Below are 24009 nucleotides of genomic sequence, written 5' to 3' on the forward strand. Positions count from 1 at the left end.
ATAAGTGACCTCTAGGGCATTGTCTTGCTTGATAGGCAATTTCTCTGTCCCCTGCCATTCATGGGTGACCTTTAAACCTTTACTACAATTCACATTTTCATCAAGATCAACATAGTTTTTTAAGTTATGGGACACTTATTCATTGAATGTATACAGAAATATTTTTCAAGGCCAGCTGTATAACAAATGATTCATAAAAATATTTTTTGATGTGCAGGAATAAAATACAGATTTAAATAAATAATATATTTACCAGCAACCATTTACATTGGGTTGTTAATATAGAACACATATATAATAATATTGTTATAGTGTATTAACACAGTCTACATAAAATAATACTTTTCACCTATATTGATCGATAAAAACTTCTATTTACACAACTTAGTAAATTAAAATATATTCAAAATATATTGCTAAAAAAAGTACAGAAGGTGAAGAAGACTAGAAAGTAGTGATATTTACATCATAAAAACATTATTTACAAATTTTGATATTTACATATTTACAATATTCTAAAGTATTATCACAAAACCATTATACTTTAAGAAAATTATATAGGGAAGTGTTTATATTCTTATATACTTTCCAGCAGTCTCTTAAAATTACTGAAGAATAATTTTGCATAGAATCTTCATTTATAAATTAAAATTAACATTATCAGATAAGTACTTCCTTTGGTTTTCTCTATCGTAAGCTTCCCGCTAACATTCGTTTTTATCACATATGAAAGGATATTACTGACGTCTATATTTTCATCTTGGCAGTCACGTTGGCATAGCTCTGTGTAGTGTTGTTGTTTACCTCGTCCAGATTACTGGGATAAGGTACGTGTGCTGGAAAAAAAGATTTGTTACCCCTTAACGACAACATTCCATTACACACATTTGTCTCTCGTCTCTGATTTGCCAAGGTAGGGAAACTTAACGGGGAGTAGGGCTCACCGAGACATTCTGAAGGTGAGGTGCCATTGCATAATACTTCGAGGTGTTGCTCAGGCTGAACAACAGCTTGCTTTTTGCGCAACGCAGTGGTCGATTGTGGGCTCGATAGTGTTTTAGTAGCCACTTCGCGCAATGCAGTAGTCGATTGTGGGCTCGATAGTGTTTTAGTAGCCACTTCGCGCAACGCAGTGGTCGATTGTGGGCTCGATAGCGTTTTAGTAGCCACAGCAGCCCAGGTAGGGGGTTGCGAGGTAACACTGACATTTGAAGACGGATTGGGCTTATATAAAAATTGACCATTTTGAGACACATTTGAAACACAAGGGTCTCCCAAAGGTTCGTTTTGGACAGAAGGACTTAAAACAATGTCTGTTTCTGTTTTAAGTGGACGGGATGGTAATGTAGTAGTCGAGGATCTATTTTTGTCTTGTGCCAGAGCGGCTGCTTGCATCGGGAAAGATGTTGGGTTGTCATTTTGCAAATTCCTCTCTAGGTTTAGAGGGCTGGATATTGATTCAGAAACTAAGAATGAGGATGAACTTGCCCCAGGAGTAGCTGTTGCTGTTGGTACTGTTGTAATGACGACCTGAGGAGGTGTCAGAGCCAAACTTGTAGGCCTCATAAATTTGGCATTTTCTCCCTCATTACTTCTGTTATCTTTTACTTTCCCATAATTCTTTTGTCCTTCTAAATATAGTTGATGGTAGCGCTGCAGCGAATCTTGCAATGCTATTACAGCGCCTGGTATTTCATCAGTATTCTTGGGCGGCGACACCGATAACTTGGTAAATTTAAAAAGGACGTCGGGAGTGTGAGGCAATTCCTTAACGCGTTTAGATAATCTGTGTTCCCTCTTGGCCTTGGCTCTTTCCCTTTTACTAACCCTGGTGAAGCCATCTTCGTCTTTTGGCTTCATATAGAAGGATCCGTCGTCACCAGGATCGGAAGCTGGCGTGCATGGTGCGCTTGCTGTGGTCAAGGGTGTGAGTCTTGCATTGGCTGGCGTTGACAAAGTATGTACATTCATAGAAGACTGTAAGTATCTGATAAGTACTCTACACATATCGCATTCCTCTTCGTATGGTTCTTTGGGAGCATCATACTTTTCCCTGTTAAGTAAAATAAGAAAATATAAGAAAGCTGTGCTAAATAATTGCCTATATATAATCAAGAGATCTATTATGTGAAACTTATTACTTTAGGATTATGTTTCTGGCTACTTTACCTGATGGAAACATTACAGGGAAACATTACAGAAGGTCCTCTATTATATTTAATACCCTAAGCAAAACATTTATATTAGGCCAAAATATAACAAAATTGGACTTAAAAATAACTTCTTGAAACCAATTAAGTGTTGGAATTTGAGGAAATTTTGTAACCTGGAACTAACGATAAATCAAAGCTCAGTGGTTCATGAAATGCATTGATTATAAACAGGTCAAAATCTCTATGAACCATGATCCCATCTTTTATAAATATACTATATCCTAATCACCCTATCTCCTACAAAAATAAATTTAGAAAATTGAAATTTCATACAACTGTTGAAAACCTTGTTTATTATCTTCATGAGGAGAAAAGAACATAAATATTCAAAAGCAGGAGGAACTACATAATAGGATACGTTTGTGCTTCATAAAAGGATGGCTGGCTAAAATACTCAAGGATTTCAACCGACGATATTTGGAGCAACTCGAGGAGTTGGTATTGCAAAACACGACTATAATTTTCAATATTAAACTTACCCGATAATCATGTAGCTGTCAACTCCGTTGCCCGACAGAATTCTATGGAGGGATACGCCAGCTATCACAATACTAGAAGGGGGTGTACTTACCAGCGCCACCTGTGGCCAGGTACTCAATCATTTGTTGTTGACACCTCCTCAATTATTCCTCTGTCGTGCTTCCGGCTAGACGTTCTGGGATACGCTTATGGTCTTCGAGTTTATTCACGGATATTTGGTGAAGTATTCTCTCAGATTAACGGCTGTCGCTTTACTGGAATCCTTCTTATATTAGCTAGATAGCTTTTATATAATACTGATATAACGGTTAACGAATTTTGCTTGTTTTTGGATCACCCTTTGGCTAACTCTTTGAAACAAGATGTCTGACGTTTCGCAAGCCCCCTCCCATAGACGATGTAGGTCTTGCAATAGGCGTATTCCGAAGGCCTCGGTAGATCCTCACACCGCTTGTTCTGACTGTAGGGACAGGCCCTGTCTATTAGAAAATCGATGTGAGGAATGCGCCGGACTTTCGGAATTGGAATTTGTCCGTCTTTTAAAATATTCATCTAAGTTAGAGAGAGGTAGAGTTAGGAGAAGTTCTTCTCACTCTTCTATGTTTTCCTCACCTCATGATCCCCTACCTTTTCCTACCCCTGTAGTGGCTACCCCCGAACCTACTGTGTGCCCTCCGCCTGATATGTCAGTTGTTTTGCGTGCTATTCAGGCTTTAGGCGATAAAGTAGAATCAGTGGTAAGTGACCATAAGTCTCTGATGGCCGAAGTTAAAGAACTGAAGGTCAAGAGTGCATGGGTGGAATTAGTGCCAGTGCTGTGACGAGTGCTAGTGTCGGTGCAGTGCCAAGTGCTAGTGGTGCCGGTGTGGTGCGTGAGGATTTTTCTGTGCGAGCCAGTCGTCCTCCCAGTCCGGGACCTCTTGCAAGCTCCCATGCCCAGGGGAGAAGCAATGTCGAAGGGCTTAAGGGTTCGACAGGCCTTGTTAGGCGCACAGAACTATCCTCGGTGGTTGCGGGCGTGTCTTCCTTAGACCGTCACTCCCACCTGCAGACGATTGAGCCCGTCTTATTCTCGTCCGCTGATCAACTAGCAGGGAAGAAACGTTGGTCTCAGGTCTCGAGACCGCTTAAACGTAGAGTCCAGTCCGCGAGTGCTCAGCCAGGTTGCAGTCATTGGCTCAGCTCTGACTCGCCTCAGTCATCTGTCGACTGTACTCCGCCCAAGAGGAGTAAGGTTCTGCCAAAACAGAGCCCGACTGTGACTTTACCTCAGTCTGTTATCGTTTCTGCCGATCCCAAGTGGACCCTGCTTCAGTCCATGCAAGCTCAGCTTTCGGACTTGATGCGTGAGTGTCGGGCTGAGAGTGTTGCACCTCCTCCTCCGCCTACACTCCCTCCGCCTGTTCTCGCTCCGCCTGTGCTCGCCCCGCCTGCACTTGCTCCGCCTGGTCGCAGCACCATCTGCCAGGCGTACGATGTTGAGCCACTTTCGGAGTTCGCTGTTCCCAGTGGTGTTCAGCCTCAGCCTTCTTTAAGGCAACCCTTGCTTTGGGATCAGGAGAGTTATTCCACTCTTCCTCCGCCTCCCCTTGCTGCTCCACCAGTGGTGCAACTCTCGGTTGGGGTACAACAACCTCTCCCCTCCGTGAGTCTGTCTGCTCAGCCATCGCTGCAGCGAGCTCAACCCTCCTCAAGGCAAGCTCCTCTACACCCTGGACTTGCGCCTCAGGAGCCTCAGCTTGCGAGAACTTTACCTTGTTCTGCGCAGCCTCAACCTCATCATGCTCCGCTCATCTCACAGGAACAGGAACGGACTACTCCGCCTCCGTCCTCCGCTCAGCTTGTGCAATCCTTGGGTTCCTCCTCTCTTGTTAGGAGTCAACCTCCTTCACCCATGCGCCTGCCTTCTGCTTCGTCTGTTGTTCAGCCTTTGCAGTCTGAGCCTCAGGTTTTCCCTCAACAGTTACTGGAAGAGGAAACCACTGTTATTGTTCCTACCCGTTCTGACTCTGCGGTTCAGCATTCTGGTCCGATCGCTTCGCTACCCTCTGCTGATGAGGTGTCGGATGATGAGGAGGCACACCTTGATCCCTCATCAGACGTGGACGAATCTAAGCTTTCTCCATTGTCGATTGATTTTCGTAAGGTCTTGGCTCTACTCAGGGAGATTTACCCAGACCACTTCGTCTCTGCTATTCCCCGCTCTCCACCATCTGAGTTTTCGCTGGGCGTACAACAAGCTAAGTCCAACTATACTAAGCTTGTCCTAGCTAGATCCTCCAAGAGGGCTTTATGGATCTTAGGGGAGTGGCTGCAGTCTAAACAACACCTTGGCAAGACTTCCTTCATGTTCCCTCCAACGAAGCTCGCTTCGAAAGGTTGCGTTTGGTATGCCACAGGGGAAGCACCAGGCTTAGGAGTACCTGCCTCTGCCCAGGCTGACTTCTCAAGTCTGGTGGACTCGCCTCGGAGGACTGCTATGAGACGCTCGAAGGTTTGTTGGACCTTCTCAGACCTGGATCATTTTCTGAAAGGGTTGTTCAGAGCATTTGAAATGTTCAACTTTCTCGACTGGTGCCTGGGAGCCCTCAGCAAGAAAACCTCTCCTGCGGACAAAGATTCTGCCATGCTAATAATGTCCTGCATGGATAAGGCCATCAGAGATGGATCGGGTGAGCTAGCGTCGTTATTTGTATCAGGGGTGTTGAAGAAAAGGGAACAACTGTGTACCTTCCTTTCCGCCAGCATTACACCTTGCCAACGGTCACAACTCCTTTTTGCTCCACTCTCAAAGTTCCTCTTTCCCGAGGAGCTAGTTAAGGACTTGTCGGCTGCCCTGATACAAAAGGACACGCACGATCTTGTAGCCTCATCGGCTCGTAAGTGTAAGGTTGCCACCTCAGTCCCCAAGACTTATCGCTCCCCAGTGGCTGATACCCCGGCTACGAGGTTCATACTGCCCTTTCGTGGTAGAGCCCCCAGCCGAGGAAGCTCCCGTCCAGACTCTCACAGGAGCAAGTCTAGGAAAGGATCCAGGACATCTAAGGGAAAGAACTGACTCTCAGATTCTCCAGACAACAGTAGGAGCCAGACTCAAGATCTTCTGGCGAGCCTGGGAGAAGAGAGGTGCAGACGCACAGTCTGTCAGTTGGCTGAGGTACGGTTACAGGATTCCATTCTGCCTCAAACCACCTCTGACCACATCGCCCATCAACCTCTCTCCCAACTACAAAGAAGAGGACAAGAGGCTAGCATTGCAACAGGAGGTGTTGCTACTTGTGCAGAAGAAGGCAGTGGTTATAGTCCGGGACCATCAATCCCCGGGCTTCTACAACCGTCTCTTTCTTGTGGCCAAGAAGACAGGAGGTTGGAGACCGGTGCTGGACGTCAGCTCTCTCAACGAGTATGTCACCAAGCAGACGTTCACGATGGAGACGACCAAGTCGGTCTTAGCAGCGGTCAGACAGGAGGACTGGATGGTTTCGTTGGACTTGAAAGATGCATACTTTCACGTTCCCATTCATCCAGACTCCCAACCTTTCCTGAGATTCGTTTTCGGAAAGGTTGTCTATCAGTTCCAAGCCCTGTGTTTTGGCCTAAGCACAGCTCCTATGGTCTTTACTCATCTGATGAGGAATGTAGCGAAATTCCTACACTTATCGAACATCAGAGCCTCCCTCTACCTAGACGACTGGCTGTTGAGAGCCTCCACGAGTCGTCGTTGTCTGGAGAACCTCAATTGGACTTTAGACTTAATCAGAGACCTAGGTCTATTAGTCAATATAGAGAAATCTCAACTCATTCCCTCCCAATCCATTGTGTACCTGGGAATGGAGATTCAGAGTCAGGATTTTCGGGCTTTTCCATCGGCCCCCAGGATAAACCAAGCCCTAGAGTGCATCATGAGCATGCTGAAGAGGAGCAATTGCTCAGTGAGACAGTGGATGAGTCTCACAGGGACCCTCTCATCACTGGCCCTGTTTGTCGAGCTAGGAAGACTCCACCTCCGCCCTCTTCAATTCCATCTTGCTGCTCATTGGGACAAGGGCTCGACTCTAGAAGCAGTCTCTATCCCTATCAACCAAGAGATGAAGACCACTCTCCTGTGGTGGAAGCACAATCTCCTTCTCAAGGAGGGTCTATCATTGGCCATCCAGACCCCCAATCTTCATCTCTTCTCAGATGCATCGGACTCGGGCTGGGGTGCGACCTTGGACGGACGGGAATGCTCAGGAGTATGGAACAAGGAACAAGGATTACTCCACATCAACTGCAAGGAACTGTTAGCAGTTCATCTAGCCCTGTTGAACTTCAAGTCCCTCCTGCTAGGCAAAGTGGTGGAGGTGAATTCAGACAACACCACAGCCTTGGCTTACATCTCCAAGCAAGGAGGGACCCATTCGAGGAGCCTTTACGAGATCGCAAGGGACCTCCTCATTTGGTCAAGAGGTCTAAACCTCACTCTGGTCACGAGGTTCATCCAGGGCGATATGAATGTTTCAGCGGATCGCCTCAGCAGAAGGAATCAGGTCATTCCCACGGAATGGACCCTCCACAAGAGTGTGTGCAACAGACTTTGGACCTTGTGGGGTCAACCTACCATAGATCTGTTTGCCACCTCCATAACCAAGAGACTTCCGCTTTATTGTTCCCCTGTTCCAGACCCTGCAGCGGTTCATGTGGATGCTTTTCTTCTGAACTGGTCCCATCTCGACCTGTACGCATTCCCTCCGTTCAAGATAATAAACAAAGTTCTGCAGAAATTCGTCTCGCACGAAGGGACACGGCTGACGCTGGTTGCTCCCCTTTGGCCTGCAAGAGAATGGTACACAGAGGTACTTCAATGGCTAGTCGACTTCCCCAGGACTCTACCTCTAAGAGTGGACCTTCTACGTCAACCACACGTAGACAGGTTGCATCCAAACCTCCACGCTCTTCGGCTGACTGCCTTCAGACTGTCGAAAGATTCGCTAGAGCTAGAGGCTTTTCGAAGGAGGCAGCCAGTGCGATTGCCAGAGCTAGAAGAGTTTCCACTCGTAGAGTCTACCAGTCTAAGTGGGAGGTCTTCCGAAGCTGGTGTAGAGCCAATTCAATATCCTCTACCAATACCTCTGTGATCCAAATAGCTGACTTCCTTCTACATCTTAGGAATGAGAGATCCCTTTCAACACCTACGATTAAAGGATATAGGAGCATGTTGGCCTCAGTTCTCCGCCACAGGGGTTTGGACCTGTCTTCCAACAAGGACCTTCAAGACATTCTCAAGTCTTTTGAGACGTCTAAAGAACGTCGTCTTTCCACTCCAGGCTGGAATCTAGACGTAGTCTTAAGGTTCCTTATGACATCTAGGTTCGAACCTCTCCAGTCAGCTTCCTTCAAGGATCTTACCCTCAAGACTGCTTTTCTCGTTTGCCTTGCAACAGCTAAGAGAGTCAGTGAGGTTCATGCCTTCAGTAAGAACATTGGTTTCACAACCGAATCTGCAACATGTTCTTTTCAGCTTGGATTCCTAGCAAAGAACGAGCTTCCTTCACGTCCTTGGCCTAGATCGTTCGAAATACCTAGCCTCTCCAACATGGTAGGTAACGAACTAGAGAGAGTTCTTTGCCCTGTCAGAGCTCTCAAATATTATCTGAAGAGGTCTAAACCTATTCGAGGACAGTCAGAAGCCTTATGGTGTGCCATCAAGAAACCCTCGAGACCCATGTCCAAGAATGGGCTTTCGTACTATATAAGGCTTCTGATCAGAGAAGCACATTCTCACTTAAAGAAGGAAGACCTTGCATTGCTGAAGGTAAGGACCCACGAAGTAAGAGCTGTAGCTACTTCGTTGGCCTTTAATAAAAACCGTTCTCTGCAGAGCATAATGGATGCAACCTATTGGAGGAGCAAGTCAGTGTTTGCATCATTTTATCTGAAAGATGTCCAGTCTCTTTACGAGAACTGCTACACCCTGGGACCATTCGTAGCAGCGAGTGCAGTAGTAGGTGAGGGCTCAGCCACTACATTCCCTTAATCCCATAACCTTTTTTAACCTTTCTCTTGAATACTTTTATTGTTGTTTTTTATGGTTGTTACGGTAGGCTAAGAAGCCTTCCGCATCCTTGGATTTGGCGGGTGGTCTATTCATTCTTGAGAAGCGCCTGGGTTAAAGGTTTGGTAGAGGTCCTTTAGTAGGGGTTGCAACCCCGTGTACTTTGGCACCTTTGGGTTGATTCAGCCTCCAAGAGGAACGCTGCGCTCAGTAAGGAAGACGAACTTTAAATAAAGAGGCAGAGTAACGGTTCTATTCGACTTCCTTACCAGGTACTTATTATTTCATTGTTATTTGAGATAACTGTTATATGAAATATGGGATACTTAGCTATCCTTTAATCTTGTACACTGGTTTTCACCCACCTCCCTGGGTGTGAATCAGCTACATGATTATCGGGTAAGTTTAATATTGAAAAATGTTATTTTTATTAATAAAATAAATTTTTGAATATACTTACCCGATAATCATGATTTAATCGACCCTCCCTTTCCTCCCCAGAGAGAACCAGTGGACCGAGGAATAATTGAGGAGGTGTCAACAACAAATGATTGAGTACCTGGCCACAGGTGGCGCTGGTAAGTACACCCCCTTCTAGTATTGTGATAGCTGGCGTATCCCTCCATAGAATTCTGTCGGGCAACGGAGTTGACAGCTACATGATTATCGGGTAAGTATATTCAAAAATTTATTTTATTAATAAAAATAACATTTTTTAATCATAAAGCTACCTAGCATAGCAACAATTACAGCGGAGAAACATCATTTCTCAGTTCCACAGGAAGAGTTTTCCAAGGGATCATTAATGAAGGATATAAGCGTAGCATCTTATACCTAATGGCTCGACATAACACAAAAAATTATATAAGATGCCCGGAGAGTCTCGTCAGACCTATTTGTTCTTGACGTTGTGCTAGACTCCTCTTTTACTAGACATTGCATCCCATCCTTAATTTTAGACGACACATACCCTAATGTGAAGAAAGCTCTGGGTGATAGGAGGATAGATGTGAGAGAGGCAAGAGAGCGTGCTAGAAATAGGAATGAATGGCGAGCGATTGTGACGCAGTTCCGGTAGGCCCTGCTGCTTCCTCCGGTGCCTTAGATGACCGCGGAGGTAGCAGCAGTAGGGGATTCAGCATTATGAAGCTTCATCTGTGGTGGATAACGGGGGAGGGTGGGCTGTGGCACCCTAGCAGTACCAGCCGAACTCGGTTGAGTCCCTTGTCAGGCTGGGAGGAACGTAGAGAGTAGAGATCCCCTTTTTGTTTTTGTTTCATTTGTTGATGTCGGCTACCCCCCAAAATTGGGGGAAGTGCCTTGGTATACTGTATGTATGTATGTATGTGTATAACCTAATACAAGGTCTTCAACATTTGGATATGCAAACAAAATTCCATCTGAAATAATAAATCTCAGATATTGTATCAGAAGTTTGTATACATTTGCAATAAACTGATATTTATATCATATGAAACGAGACTATTTGTTGACTTCTGCCGCTAGAATTGTTTGCATGGGAGTCGGGTTTGGCCTACAATAAGGCAAATTTTCTCAATTTTACTTTGAAAGCAATTCAACTTAACCCTTTTACCGCCAAGGTAAGGTTAAATTTTAAGCACATTTTGTTATATTTTTTTTTTTAAATTGCTCTAACAGCCTTAATTTTTGTCATAGAGAGGTCAGGTTGGTCTCATTCTTTAGGAAAATGCCTGAGGTTTCTCATAAATTTATCAAAAATATGCAAAAAACAGGTAAATAACAGTGTTTTGCAAGAGAGTACTGGTACGTCCTTTTGGGGGCGAAAGGGTTCATAACAGCTTCTTGCAACCTATTAAGTTTCCAAGTTCAGGACCTTCTGTATGTTTATTGATCCCCATAATCTAACATTGATCATTCTAAAATGGACCGTTCTTTGCCCCCTGCACTTGGTACATGATGTATCCGGAGTAAGTTGGTCAAAATCTTTCTTTTATTCTTATGACAATCCTATACAACTATTCATATAAAAATAGTAGACATACCAGACTATCAAAAATTATAATAGCAACAATCATACCTGAATATACGAGGAAACTTCTAAATTCACTTAAGCACAAACAAAAAATGTCTATTAAATCTCTCTCACCATAAAAGACAGAGTAGTTATAACAAAGGGAACCACACCTTGAGAGGGGACATTCTTGTCTATTACAAGAGGGTGGTGGAATTCTTTCCCACAGAGAAGGAATAGCTACCAAAATTGATAAAGAAGAGTATAGTAAATCTTGACTCGTAAATTTAACACACTAAAGGTTAACCGTTTTTACCCCCAGGCTATTAGGAAATTTCCAACCCTTAACCCCCAGGGGGTTATTTTTTTCCCAGCACATTTTGCAGTATATTTTATTTAAATTGCTCTAACAGGATTAATTTTTGTCATAGAGAGGTCAGGTTGGTCTCATTCTCTTGGAAAATGCCTGAATTTTCTCAAAAAATTATCAAAAATATGAAAAAAAAAAAAATTTATAGCATTTTTTTGCAAGGACGTACCGGTACGTCCATGGGGGTAAAGGGATGGCTTTTGTGAAACGTACCAGTACGTCCTTTGGGGGTAAAAGGGTTAAGATGTTTACATCTTGTAGTTAGAATCGGGGGAAAAGCAGTAACAAGACCAGTGCCACGTATGAGAGATGCTACAGATGATGGCCTATACCAGAGGGGAATTCAGATAGACAAATGCTTACAACAGATGATAATGTGGCAATTTTGAGTCTGACCATTATGCACTTCAGTAGTCATTAACCCTTTTACCCTCAAAGGACGTACTGGTACGTTTCACAAAACACAACCCTTTACCCCCATGGACGTACCGGTACGTCCTTGCAAAAAAAATGCTATAAAAATTCTTTTTTTTCATATTTTTAATATTTTTTTTTAGAAAATTCAGGCATTTTCCAAGAGAATGAGACCAACCTGACCTCTCTATGACAAAAATTAAGGCTGTTAGAGCAATTTAAAAAAAATATACTGCAAAATGTGCTGGGAAAAAAATAACCCCCTGGGGGTTAAGGGTTGGAAATTTCCAAAGAGCCTGGGGGTAAAAGGGTTAAGATGTTTACATCTTGTACTGTAGTTAGAATTGGGGAAAAGCAGTAACAAGACCAGTGCCACATATGAGAGATACTACAGATGATGTCCTATACCAGAGGGAAATTCAGATAGACAATGCTTACAATAGATAATGTGGCATTTTAAATTATGACCATTATGCACTTCAGTAGTCATTCATAAACCCACCTTAACTTTCGCCTGATTTCCTGTCTATCTCTTGGCTGGAAATAGTCCTGTCTGTGGCGATTTTTGTCCTCGAAGCGTTTATTCCTTGCCGCGTACTGTTGAGGTTGCTGGGAAATCCACTTCTTCTCTAATGCTGGTTTCATTTGTCGTAAATGATCTATACCTGGAAGGCATCACCAACAAAACTTAGAGATTTATAAAAAATCTTAAGTTCTTAACCTACTCTCTTGTTTAAAGTTCCGTACACTAAAAAACTACTTAGATGTACAAAACCTTAATTTTATTCTAAAGGTAACTTATCAGAGGTAGGGCAAGGGGCAGATCTGTCACACTATGTCCAAGAGACCGACCACATATATATACTGTACATGATCGGCAGCCAAAGCCCCCCCCCCCCCAATCCTGTCACTTACCTCTGGCTAAGACCAGGGAGCGATAAGAAATGGCTAATGATGACTCAGAAGGTGGACTTAAAAACCTGTGACTCAATACTGTACATAGAGCTATAGGGTCCTAAACCCCCTCACTATAGTCCATTTCTTTTAGCGAGTCATATTTCACAGACTCGCAACGGTGCCCATTTAGCTCAGAAAAGTTTCCTGGTCGCTGATTGGTTACAATTATCTTGTCCAACCAATCAGCGATCCGGAAACTTTTCCGAGCTAAAAGGGCACCGCTGCGAGTTGGTGCAAATCAGCCTCGCTAAAAGAAATGGACTATAGTTGACACTGACATTGTTACTTTTTCATATCTTTATGCGTAGGGTCAAAGCAAATTCGACAACAAACACTGGTGAAACTTACTCTTCTTGCTATTATTTATTACGCCTCGCAAGTCAGTCATAGCCTTTTTAATCTCGTCTTCTTGCGCTTTCAGTGCTCGGATTTTCGAGTAATTGTCGTTCCGCTCGTTGATAAGTCTTGATCTCTCCATACGATATTTCTTATTTTCAGCCTAGAAGAAATAAAAGAGAACATCATAATTCTAATATTGTCATATAATAAACAATAAAATAGAATGTACAGGTCAATATATTTTTACATTTTACAATCCCAGGTTTATCCGAACAGACCTTATCATTTGTGAGGTAAAGGGCAGATATTTCTTCACTATTCGGTAATATATTTTAATTCGTGGCCATGAAAACTTAAAATTTCATCACTATACCTGTTTGGATTCATATTCCTTGAGAGTCTTGGTTGACCTTTGCAACATAGATATCTCGTCTAATATCTTTTGCTCTTCTCTCGGTTTGAAATTGTTGTTCCTCAGCTGGTATTCCAGACGTTCTATGTTTTCGTTGATTTGCTTTACGCTATGATAGCGGAGCTGTGAAGATTAACAACAAAAGAGGTTATTAAATAGGATACAGTACATGATACAGTTTGTATCAATAGTCCTGCAAATTACAAAAGTATACAGAAGGTCCTCAAATTACAAACATTTAGAGTTACAAACGCAAGTCCAATGGAAAATAACAAAGATAAGATACAGAAATACCGTAAAAAAAAAAAAACATTATATAATTTAATACAGTAATCAATACAATATTTGTAATAACCTGAGATCTATTTCATATGAAACCCGCCTATATGTTGACTTTTGTAGCTGGAAATCATAGGCATGGGAATCAGGTTAGGCCTACTGTAGGCCAATATTTAACAAAGTTGGACTAACAAACAGCTTCTTGGAAAGAATTAAATTAGCAAGTTGAGAATCTTCTGTAATTGCATATAAACCCTAAAAAAATCCCATAAATGAATAAAACTTTCAGGTTTTACTTTTAAGTACAGTACAATAAGATTACGCTTATTGAACTTTAAATTATAGAATAAAATGTTTTGTAGATATATATCATTGCCCATTACTACTCTTGCATTAAAAGTGAAAACGAATTATGATTCTAACAATAATCTTGCTCTTTAAAAGTGTGAACCCTTTTACCCCCAAAAGGACGTACTGGTACGTTTCACAAAACACATCCCTCTACCCCCATGGACGTACTGGTACGTCCTTGCAAAAAACTGCTATTCACAATTTTTTTTGCATAGTTTTGATAATTTTTTTGAGAAACTTCAGGCATTTACCAAGAGAATGAGACCAACCTGACCTCTCTATGACGAAAATTAAGGCTGTTAGAGTAATTTAAAAAATATATACTGCAAAATGTGCTTGAAAAAAAAATAACCCCTGGGGGTTAAGGGTTGGAAAGTTCCAAATAGCCTGGGGGTAAAAGGGATAAGTAGCCTTTTGGGTGGACCAGTCACGTTTTCGCAGATGGCCATAAGTAAGAAGCCTTGCTCTGAAATTAACAGAACTATGGCTTTTTTGGGATAAAAATAATTATCTCTTGTATCATAAAAAATATTGCACAACATACATACATATACCAAGGCACTTCCCCCAATTTTTGGGGGTAGCCGACATCAACAAATGAAACAAAAACAAAAAAGGGGACCTCTACTCTCTACGTTCCTCCAGCCTAACAAGGGACTCAACCGAGTTCAGCTGGTACTGCTAGGGTGCTGCACAAACTGCTGCAAAATATCTACAGTACTTAGTGTACAGCAAAGAAAATAAATAGAGGTCTTGAATTAAGACTACGGTGAACTAAAGTCAATCATAAAGTACGTTGAACTACTTGAGGGCAACTGGAGGATGATAGATTTCCTTATACAAGTTGACGGTTAATCTATACAGCAACTGCAATACATGAATTCATAGAATCTGGCATCAATTGTACCATCTAGAAGGCCATGGTGTATTTCTCATTTTGATATTAAGTCTAGGAAAGGGACACTAAAACTCTTACATAATATTATTATGATAAAGCAAGAAGTAGTTTAAAATATTAGCAAGTGACTACTATAGACAGATCAGTTCTTCCACGAAGAGAAAATTAGTACAAAGTAAAGGCAGAAAGCTCAGGGCAAGAAGGGACAGTGTAGGCCTTCTCTAACCTCGTCAACCTGCAAGTGGTGTTTGAGGACAGGACTCCCACACGCAGTGGCACATAGTCTCACCGAGATACACGAAGTTATACCTACGTGAATTATATGTAATGGGAAAAATACAACTGCTAATTTTAATGTTTTAAGTGACAAAATAGTGTGAAACCCACAAAAAAAATCTGACATAGAATCATGCATGAACCGTTGCAGTATTTAATTTAAAATATATATCAATGAGGAAATCTGCTATAGATAAAAATTGAGAGAGAGAGAGAGAGAGAGAGAGAGAGAGAGAGAGAGAGAGAGAGAGAGATATTAAGAACAGAAGAAAAAGAAACAAACATATAAAAGGATGGAGAGAGAGAGAGAGAGAGAGAGAGAGAGAGAGAGAGAGAGAGAGAGAGAGAGAGAGAGAGAGAGAGAGAGAGATTGATTTTAAGAACAGAAGAAAAAGAAACAAACATATAAAAGGATGGAGAGAGAGAGAGAGAGAGAGAGAGAGAGAGAGAGAGAGAGAGAGAGAGAGAGAGAGAGAGAGAGAGAGAGAGAGAGATTGATTTTAAGAACAGAAGAAAAAGAAACAAACATATAAAAAGAGAGAGAGATTAAGAACAGAAGAAAAAGAAACAAACATAAAAGGGGAGAGGGAGAGAGAGAGAGATTAAAAACAGAAGAAAAAGAAACAACCATAAAAGGAAAGAGAGAGAGAGAGAGAGAGAGAGAGAGAGAGAGAGAGAGAGAGAGAGAGAGAGAGAGAGAGAGGAGAGAGAGAAGGTGTATATTCACCAAAGGGGCATATACTTACTCCACAATTGAGCAAGATTATCATTTAGCTAAATTCAGAGGTTAAAGTACATTTTAATAATACTCAATTTAAACTAAAATTTACAGAAATGGCAAGCAATCTGTCTCAATTATATTACTATAATACTAGTATTGAGTATTTACAACTTTATTTTTCTAACCAACATAAAAACTGACAAACAAAAATCAAGGTTAAACATCCATGAAAACTGACAAACAAAGATCAAGGTTACAATTCTATAAAAACTGAAACAGAAATCAAGGTTAAAAAATCTATAAACACTGACAAACAGAAATCAAGGTTAAAAATCTATAAACACTGACTAACAGAAATCAAGGTTAGAAATCTATAAAAACTGAAACAGAAATCAAGGTTAAAAATCTATAAACACTGACAAACAGAAATCAAGGTTAAAAATCTATAATTGCAGAAGTCAAGGAAGACGATCTGAACTAATGTACATCAACCCGACAAAGAATTTATAATTGTATTAGTGATAGCAGGAAGAAACTATAAAGAAATTGTTTCCACTCGACTTATATACAGTAACGTATAGCAGAGTATTAGCTTTTTACTCTCCCTTAGAGTAAAATGGACCGACGGAGGTCACTTGCCTTGGTTAGATAGGCACTGCGCATCACAAGGAACTGGCTATCCTTTGATGAATTTACCCAATGAATTCTTTATGGATTTAGTCAGTTTATGGAAAGCAAAAATGACAGAGTGGCCCGGTCCCAAGCATAGCAGGGTGCGAAGAATATCCCGGTTTATCAAGATAGAGATGACAGGCGAAATCTAACAGAAGCCCTTTTCGTCAATAGGCGTATTAACCCTTTTACCCCCAAAAGAACGTACTGGTATGTTTCACAAAACTCATCTCTTTACCCCCATGGACGTACTGGTATATCCTTGCAAAAAACTGCTATTTACATTTTTATTTGCATATTTTTGATAACTTTACGAGAAACTTAAGGCATTTTCCAAAAGAATGAGACCAACCTGACCTCTCTATGACAAAAATTAAGGCTGTTAGAGCGATTTAAAAAATATATATTGCAAAATGTGCTTGAAAAAAACATGCCTGGGGGGTTAAAGGTTGGAAAATTTCAAATACCCTGGGGGTAAAAGGGTAAAGAGATGATGATGATGATGATGATGATTTTGTTACACATATATGGATGATAAAAATATTAGGTCCACATTATTAGATAGTACATACATATACCAAGGCACTTCCCCCAATTTTGGGGGGTAGCTGACATCAACAAAGAAACAAAAACAAAAAGGGGGACCTCTACTCTCTACGTTCCTCTTAGATAATAGACGCACTATTCGTGCATAACACCAATTAACGTAGTTATATTACCTTTTGCTTGATGAGGGTAACCTCCTCTGTCTTTTCATTGATGGCTTTGTTTGCTTCATTAATCTCTGTTTGAAGAGTAACTTTAACTTTCGTAAAAGGTTCTTTTTCCTCCCTCACAGCTTTCAGCATTTCTGTATACCTGGTCTGTTTGGAATGATAATAAAAAATACATTAGAGCCTGTCGGTGTACTTTTAAGATGTATTATTATTATTATTATTATTATTACAAGCTAAGCTAGAACCCTAGTTGGGAAAGCAAAATGCTATGATCACAACGGCTCCAACAGGGAAAAATAGCCCAGTGGGGAAAGGAAATAAGGAAATAAATAAACCATATAAGTAATGACTAATTAAAATAATATTTCAAAAACATTAACAACATTAAAAGAGATATTTCATATATAAACTATAAAAAGACTTATGCCAGCCTGTTCAACATAAAAACATTTGCGGCAAGTTTGAACTTTTGAATTTCTACTGAAATGAATTACGCATCTCTTTCTCAACAGGGGAAACAATAGCCGGAACTTACCAGTTCAGCATTTTTGGCTTGCAGCAGCGTCTGATGTTGGTCCAGCTGGTCGTTATACTGAGTTCGAGTCAAGTTGGTCTGGACCTCATCTGAAACACAAGTCATATGTAAGTACATTCTATGAACAAGATTGAATACTGTATTCATGTTTTGAAGTTGCTTGATTATAATAAAGCATTGCATATTAACCCTTTTACCCCCAAGCTATTTGGAAATTTCCAACCCTTAACCCCCAGGGGGTTATTTTTTTCCCAGCACATTTTGCAGTATATTTTTTTTTAATTGCTCTAACAGCCTTAATTTTTGTCATAGAGAGGTCAGGTTGGTCTCATTCTCTTGGAAAATGCCTGAATTTTCTCAAAAAATTATCAAAAATATGAAAAAATAAATTTTTATAGCTTTTTTTTTTGCAAGGATGTACCGGTACGTCCATGGGGGTAAAGGGATGGCTTTTGTGAAACGAACCAGTACATCCTTTGGGGGTAAAAGGGTTAATACACTCCAGAAGATAATTACTATTTTCTAAGTAATTTATAGTGCCATAGCCTCTGTACCACGGTCTTTCGCTGACTTAGGTTAGAGTTCTCTTGCTTGAAGGTACACTCAAGCAGACTATTCTATCAATTTTCTTTATTCAATAGGCTATTTTCTGTTGGATCCCTGGGTTTTATAGCTTCCTGCTTTTCTAACTAGTGGTTGGATCCCTTGGTTTTATAGCTTCCTGCTTTTCTAACTAGTGGTTGGATCCCTTGGTTTTATAGCTTCCTGCTTTTCTAACTAGTGGTTGGATCCCTTGGTTTTATAGCTTCCTGCTTTTCTAACTAGTGGTTGGATCCCTTGGTTTTATAGCTTCCTGCTTTTCTAACTAGTGTTGTAGCTTAGTAAGTAGTAATAATAATAACTGGCTCAACTTATCAGGACTTCTGACCTTATTACCATCTTTATTGTATAAAAATTTGCTAGTACTGTATGCCTTTTTATGAGCGTTCTTAATCGCGGTTTAGTTACGGACATGGAGCGCTGAATGATTTAGACATTATTTGGAGGAGTTAGATACTGCATGGAAATTGGATAATAACTACAACCTTATATTCATTATGGTAAATACAATACCGTACAATAATTTCCATAAAGCTCAAAAATTTAACCATAACTTTCACTGATTGTAAGGGTCTTTTCCTTGAATGATTGTTAAAAGTTAAAATTATTTTGAGCACCTCAGCTCCACCCCATTGCTTCATTTTAAGCTGGTTTTCCCGAACCAAGAAATTTTCTAGACACCATTCCTCTCAGGAAACTTGCCGTTAGTCTCTCCAACCACCTGTAACCCTGACCAATCTAGACACGCATATGAAAAATCCAGTTTCAGAGGTGAAATCGTTTGGAAGGAAACACAAGGGTTACGACTTAGTCTTAGGGTTTAGCTAAAGATACGACAGTCACAGAGTTGGTACCCCAGTTAGGTAAAGATATAGCTCCTAAGTTAGCTGGGGAACTTTAAGTTAGGTGGGGAACTTTAGGTTAGATGGTGTCCTTTTGTTCATTTCCATTTTAAAGTGTGGTTTTTCAACCGCAACTTCAGCATGAAATTTTAGAATGCCTAATAAACAATGTTGATATTGAAGTCCTAAAAAGGAAGACTTTTGTGGTTTATTAAGGGTTTCTGATAACATTCCTGCCTTAGCACAGATCTTATTGGGTAAATTGATTCATCCACACCACCAAGGAAAGATAGTCTATTTATTCATTATAAAGTAGTTCAGCCAGATATACCATGTTAACTAAGGCATGCCATTTTAAGAAAGGTTATCTTAAAGTGATTCTTTACTTCCCTTGCCCAAGATATACATTGTACCTTAGTTGAGGTTAGGCTAGAGTTCATTCCTTTAATAGTGTCCTCGATAAGGTTAGGTTTGTATATTTGTATATAACTCTTAAAATTGACTTTTGGCAAATTTATGTCCTACATGGGAAATATTTTTCGAGTCTGTATAATGGTGGATTGGGCCACCCGCCTGCATAAAAATGGTATTTTCCTTCTCGTCTTTTAAGTGTTCATAAGCCTTAGGCGTCGTATTACAAAACAAGTCTCCGTCGTTCTGCAAAACCTCTGCACACAACACCAACTAACCTAAACTTCCCCACCTAACCTAGAAGCTGTGTCCTTACCTACTTACCTAAAGGGGGGGGGGGGGAAATACCCTTAGACGGACATATTCTTAGCTTACCCTCTAGCAAGGTAAAACAATCATATTTCGTAAGGGAATCTACAAGTAATAAGAAATTTTACACTTGCTCCAACGAACGACATTCACCCCATGATATATATTAACAGAATCAAATGTGGGACGGGTGCGTGTTCTGCAATACATTATGTACAAAGGAAGGTACTATAACAAGAACACCTTCACAGGATAGTTTGGATCTTCAAAAAACTCCTGCCTATTTTGGCTATCTTCCTTTGACATGAATTATTTGAGCAGTGCCAAAGAAATGTTGGCTTGCTGTTGGGAGTTATTTTTCTATCGTTAACATAACGGGTTTCACCAACACCACGTGGAACAAATGCCGAAATAATCTCATTGGAGTGCTATCTTATACAAATAGGACAAGACGAAGTCGCTTCGTTAGGTGAAGTTCATAACCCTCGCCAGTTTTGCACCATGTCAGATTTCGACACTCGAAAGTACAGCGTTACCCTTTTTACGTCTCAGCAGCTAAGAAAGGGCATCTCTGGCCCACACTCTGTTTGCCTTTTGGAAATATTGAATGCTGATTGAATAAAATAAAACCTTCGGCAATTTCCCAGGTCAACCAAGGTCCGATAGGGTTGTTCCGTCGTTATAAGTACACCCTTATATTTAGATGCCAAATTCTCCTTTAATTTTATGTGTATTTCACAATTGTAAGCTCCTGTTGGCACTTGGCTAAAAATAATACCATATTTTCTTCAAGTTTTCTAAACAGGTTACTCTAGAATGTTGTGACTTAGTCGTAGGGTCAGCTAAAGCTAACACTGTCAAAGGGCTGGTACCTGGTACCTACAGGCAGGTAAAGATATAGCTCCTAAGTTAGGTGGGGAACTTTAGGTTAGGTGGTGTCCTTTTGTTCATTTCCCTGGGGTGTATGTATGATAGCGGCCATCTGTATGTATGATGACGGCTTAAGAATACGGCAGTGTAATGGGGTTGCAGGGCCCACGTTAGGTAAATAGGTAGCGACACAGCTTGAAGGTTAGGTTAGGAGGGGGAAAGGGTATTATTGTAGTTTATCACAGGTTAATGTAACCTGGGGAACGTTTAGGTTAGTTTTAGTTCATTTCTAAGCGTGTGGGAGGAACCGGCCGCTGATATACAAAGGCCCCCCTCCCCTTTAAAGTGTGGTTTTATCAGCTATAACTTCTAGAATTTGAACTTAATACTTAGAAATATGCACATGCACCAGTATTTCCATCAGATTTATTCAAAATACCTTTAAATATACACCAATAACTCTTCATACTTTCTTCATATTGTACTACAGTAAATGGTAAAGTTTTACTGTTATTTGGGTAAAAACCCAAAACTGTTTAGGGAAAACATTGGGCCTCTTAATAGCAGAAAAAATTGTGTTTATTTTACACTATGGATTTAAATCCTTCTGCTTAAAATACGATATAAATTAAAGGAAATTTGTTTAGAAATTAAAATAATAGCCTAAAAAAAGTAGTAATGTCAAATCCTACGGTGTTTTCCCTTTAGCTATTTTGCAATTGCAAACATTCCAATGAAGAAAATTCCCAAAAAATCACCATAATCAACAATTGGATTTTAAAAGTTAATTACGAAAGGAATATTTAACCATACAGTCAGTTTCCACATTAACAAGAAGCCTTTAATGTATAGAATATATTAAAATTCATCAAAAACGAAGAAACTTCTGTGGATGACCTTGAGAAAGGCCAAGAAGACATTGACTCACGAAAACGTCTCTTCGCACGAAGTGTTTTAATCATGTTAATAACATTATTAAATAGAATAATTGAATAATTAACATTTAAATCACTCACCTGACCCTTCCACTGGCTTCTCTGGTGTACTTTCCTTCGTAGACATTGTTCATAAATGTTATAAATGTTCATTAAGCAAGTAAAAATGACGTTGTTGATCGAGAGAGTCTCCCCTTTATGCGCACACTCGATTCCCTTTGTTGATAAGGGTTTTTAATGCAACATTTGCGCAAAGATAACTCGCGGCCATTAGAAATATATCATGAAAAATATTCTTTTCTTTAAAGATATTCACATAAATCCTTTCTTATTCGCCATATAAGTTTGCAAGGACGTTAATGGATAGTTTTAGATTGTATATATAATAGATATAATAGTATGCGCACACTCGATTCCCTTTGTTGATAAGGGTTTTTACTGCAACATTTGCGCGAAGATAACTCTCGGCCATTAGAAATATATCATGAAAAATATCTTTTTTCTTTAAAGATATTCACATAAATCCTTTCTTATATGCGATACCAGTTTGCAAGAACGTTAATGGATAGTTCTAGATTGTATATATAATAGATATAATAGTATGCGCACACTCGATTCCCTTTGTTGATAAGGGTTTTTACTGCAACATTTGCGCGAAGATAACTCGCGGCCATTAGAAATATATCATGAAAAATATCCTTTTCCTTAAAGATATTCACATAAATCCTTTCTTAATAGCCATATAAGTTTGCAAGAACGTTAATAGATAGTTTTAGATTGTATATATATGAGATATAAAAGCACAATGTCTTTCTACTTTCGTCAAAGACTCGTAAAAGTCATTGACGTTCAAAGACACTTCCATGCAACGTTTAGTTTTGTCCATTTAACCGGGTATTTCCAACACATTTCTTCACGTATACCACACGTTGACCAACTCCACATTGCACTAATACCAAAATATATCTTGTTGCACGAATCATTCAAAGATATATAATTACAGAAACATAATTTGGTCTCAATATCACATAGATTAATATAAATACGTAATTCACGTCATTAATTAACTATAAAATCAAATTTTCTTTGCCTGTGGTTTCCATGTTAGTGTCGAATCCGAAATGCGAGAGAGAGAGAGAGAGAGACAGAGAGTCAACTCTTTCCTGTCAGGAACCCGAATACACACGATCATGTGTTAAAGTGGTGTAACATTTCATGTACTCCCCACGTTTCCCGTTCTAGTGAACGTATGTGAGGTTAAAGCCCATTGGTCAGTAAAGGACGTTCATTCAATACGAAACATAGAATGAAGTATTTGTTTCTCTTGATAATTTTTTTGACGTTAGTACGTTTTTTTGGCTGGTTTCATCATCATTATTATTGTTAATATTATTATTATTATTATTATTATTATTATTATTATTATTATTATTACTTGCTAAGCTACAACCCTAATCAGAAAAGCAGGATCCTATAAGCTCAGGAGCTCCAAGAGGGAAAATAGCCCAGGGAGGAATGGAAACAATAAGATATTTTAAGAACTAACATTAAAATGTTTCCTATATAATCTACAAAACTTTAACAAAACAAGAGGAAGAGAAATAAGATAGAATATTGTGCTGAATATAATTAAGTTTTGTAGCATAGATGGTTGGGAGATAATTGCAACATATTATGGAAACATTATATCTAGTCGGCCATTTTATTGTAACAATTTCTAGTATATCTTTGTATGTTTTATTTCGTCAGTAAAACATTATTTTCATTCTCGTTTGAAAAAACAAACAAACGGGATATTTATCTCCTAAGTCAGCTGGGTTAGCGACTGTGCTTTTATCGATCTATTGCACCATGTTTAGCAACATTCTGAGCTGATGTTTACCAGAGTGATAATGCACAATGTAAGCAGTGTTACCGGATGAGTTAGTGTAAAAATCCCCAAAACTCATGGTAAAAAAGTCCCCAAAACCCAAAAATCCATATTTCCACAAATATATTCTCTTCTTATCATGTAGGCTTTACTACTAAAAAAATTACTCACTATACTTCATATAAGGGCAAGTAAACTAATTGCAACAATATAAAGGTTTACTCATCTTTGTTTCTTCTGCATAATTTTCTTTTGCAGAATATCCCCACCAGACATCCAAAAATCCTCAAATCTAGAGATAAATTCCCAAATCTAGGAATAAATCCCCATTTCTGGCAACACTGAATGTAAGGGTATAGACTTATAGTTACTGATATCCAGGTAATTTGTGGCTATGTAAAGTTTATCAGTTAATTGTGATAAACATTAAGATAAAGTATGTTGATAGAACGAGTCTGTTTCACTACTAATGAAGCCCTCGTGAACACACTTATGATTTTAATTATTGCTTA

At 39.8% G+C, this 24009-nt stretch overlaps 1 protein-coding gene across 1 annotated transcript; it reads right to left on the reverse strand.

Annotated features, from left to right (window-relative positions):
- Positions 1-465: 465 nt before the first annotated feature.
- On the reverse strand, positions 466-22758 carry LOC137636969 (uncharacterized). The gene is made up of 7 exons (XM_068369295.1): positions 21709-22758; positions 17661-17749; positions 17129-17272; positions 13174-13335; positions 12810-12960; positions 12007-12169; positions 466-2053 (listed from the first exon to the last, which is right to left on the reverse strand). Exons 1-7 carry the CDS (start codon positions 21752-21754, stop codon positions 748-750), a joined length of 2061 nt encoding a protein of 686 aa, XP_068225396.1. The 5' UTR covers positions 21755-22758; the 3' UTR covers positions 466-747.
- Between the last annotated feature and the right edge of the window lie 1251 nt (positions 22759-24009).

The sequence above is a fragment of the Palaemon carinicauda genome, unplaced genomic scaffold (genome assembly GCF_036898095.1).
Source record: "Palaemon carinicauda isolate YSFRI2023 unplaced genomic scaffold, ASM3689809v2 scaffold47, whole genome shotgun sequence".
Classification (NCBI taxonomy): domain Eukaryota; kingdom Metazoa; phylum Arthropoda; class Malacostraca; order Decapoda; family Palaemonidae; genus Palaemon; species Palaemon carinicauda.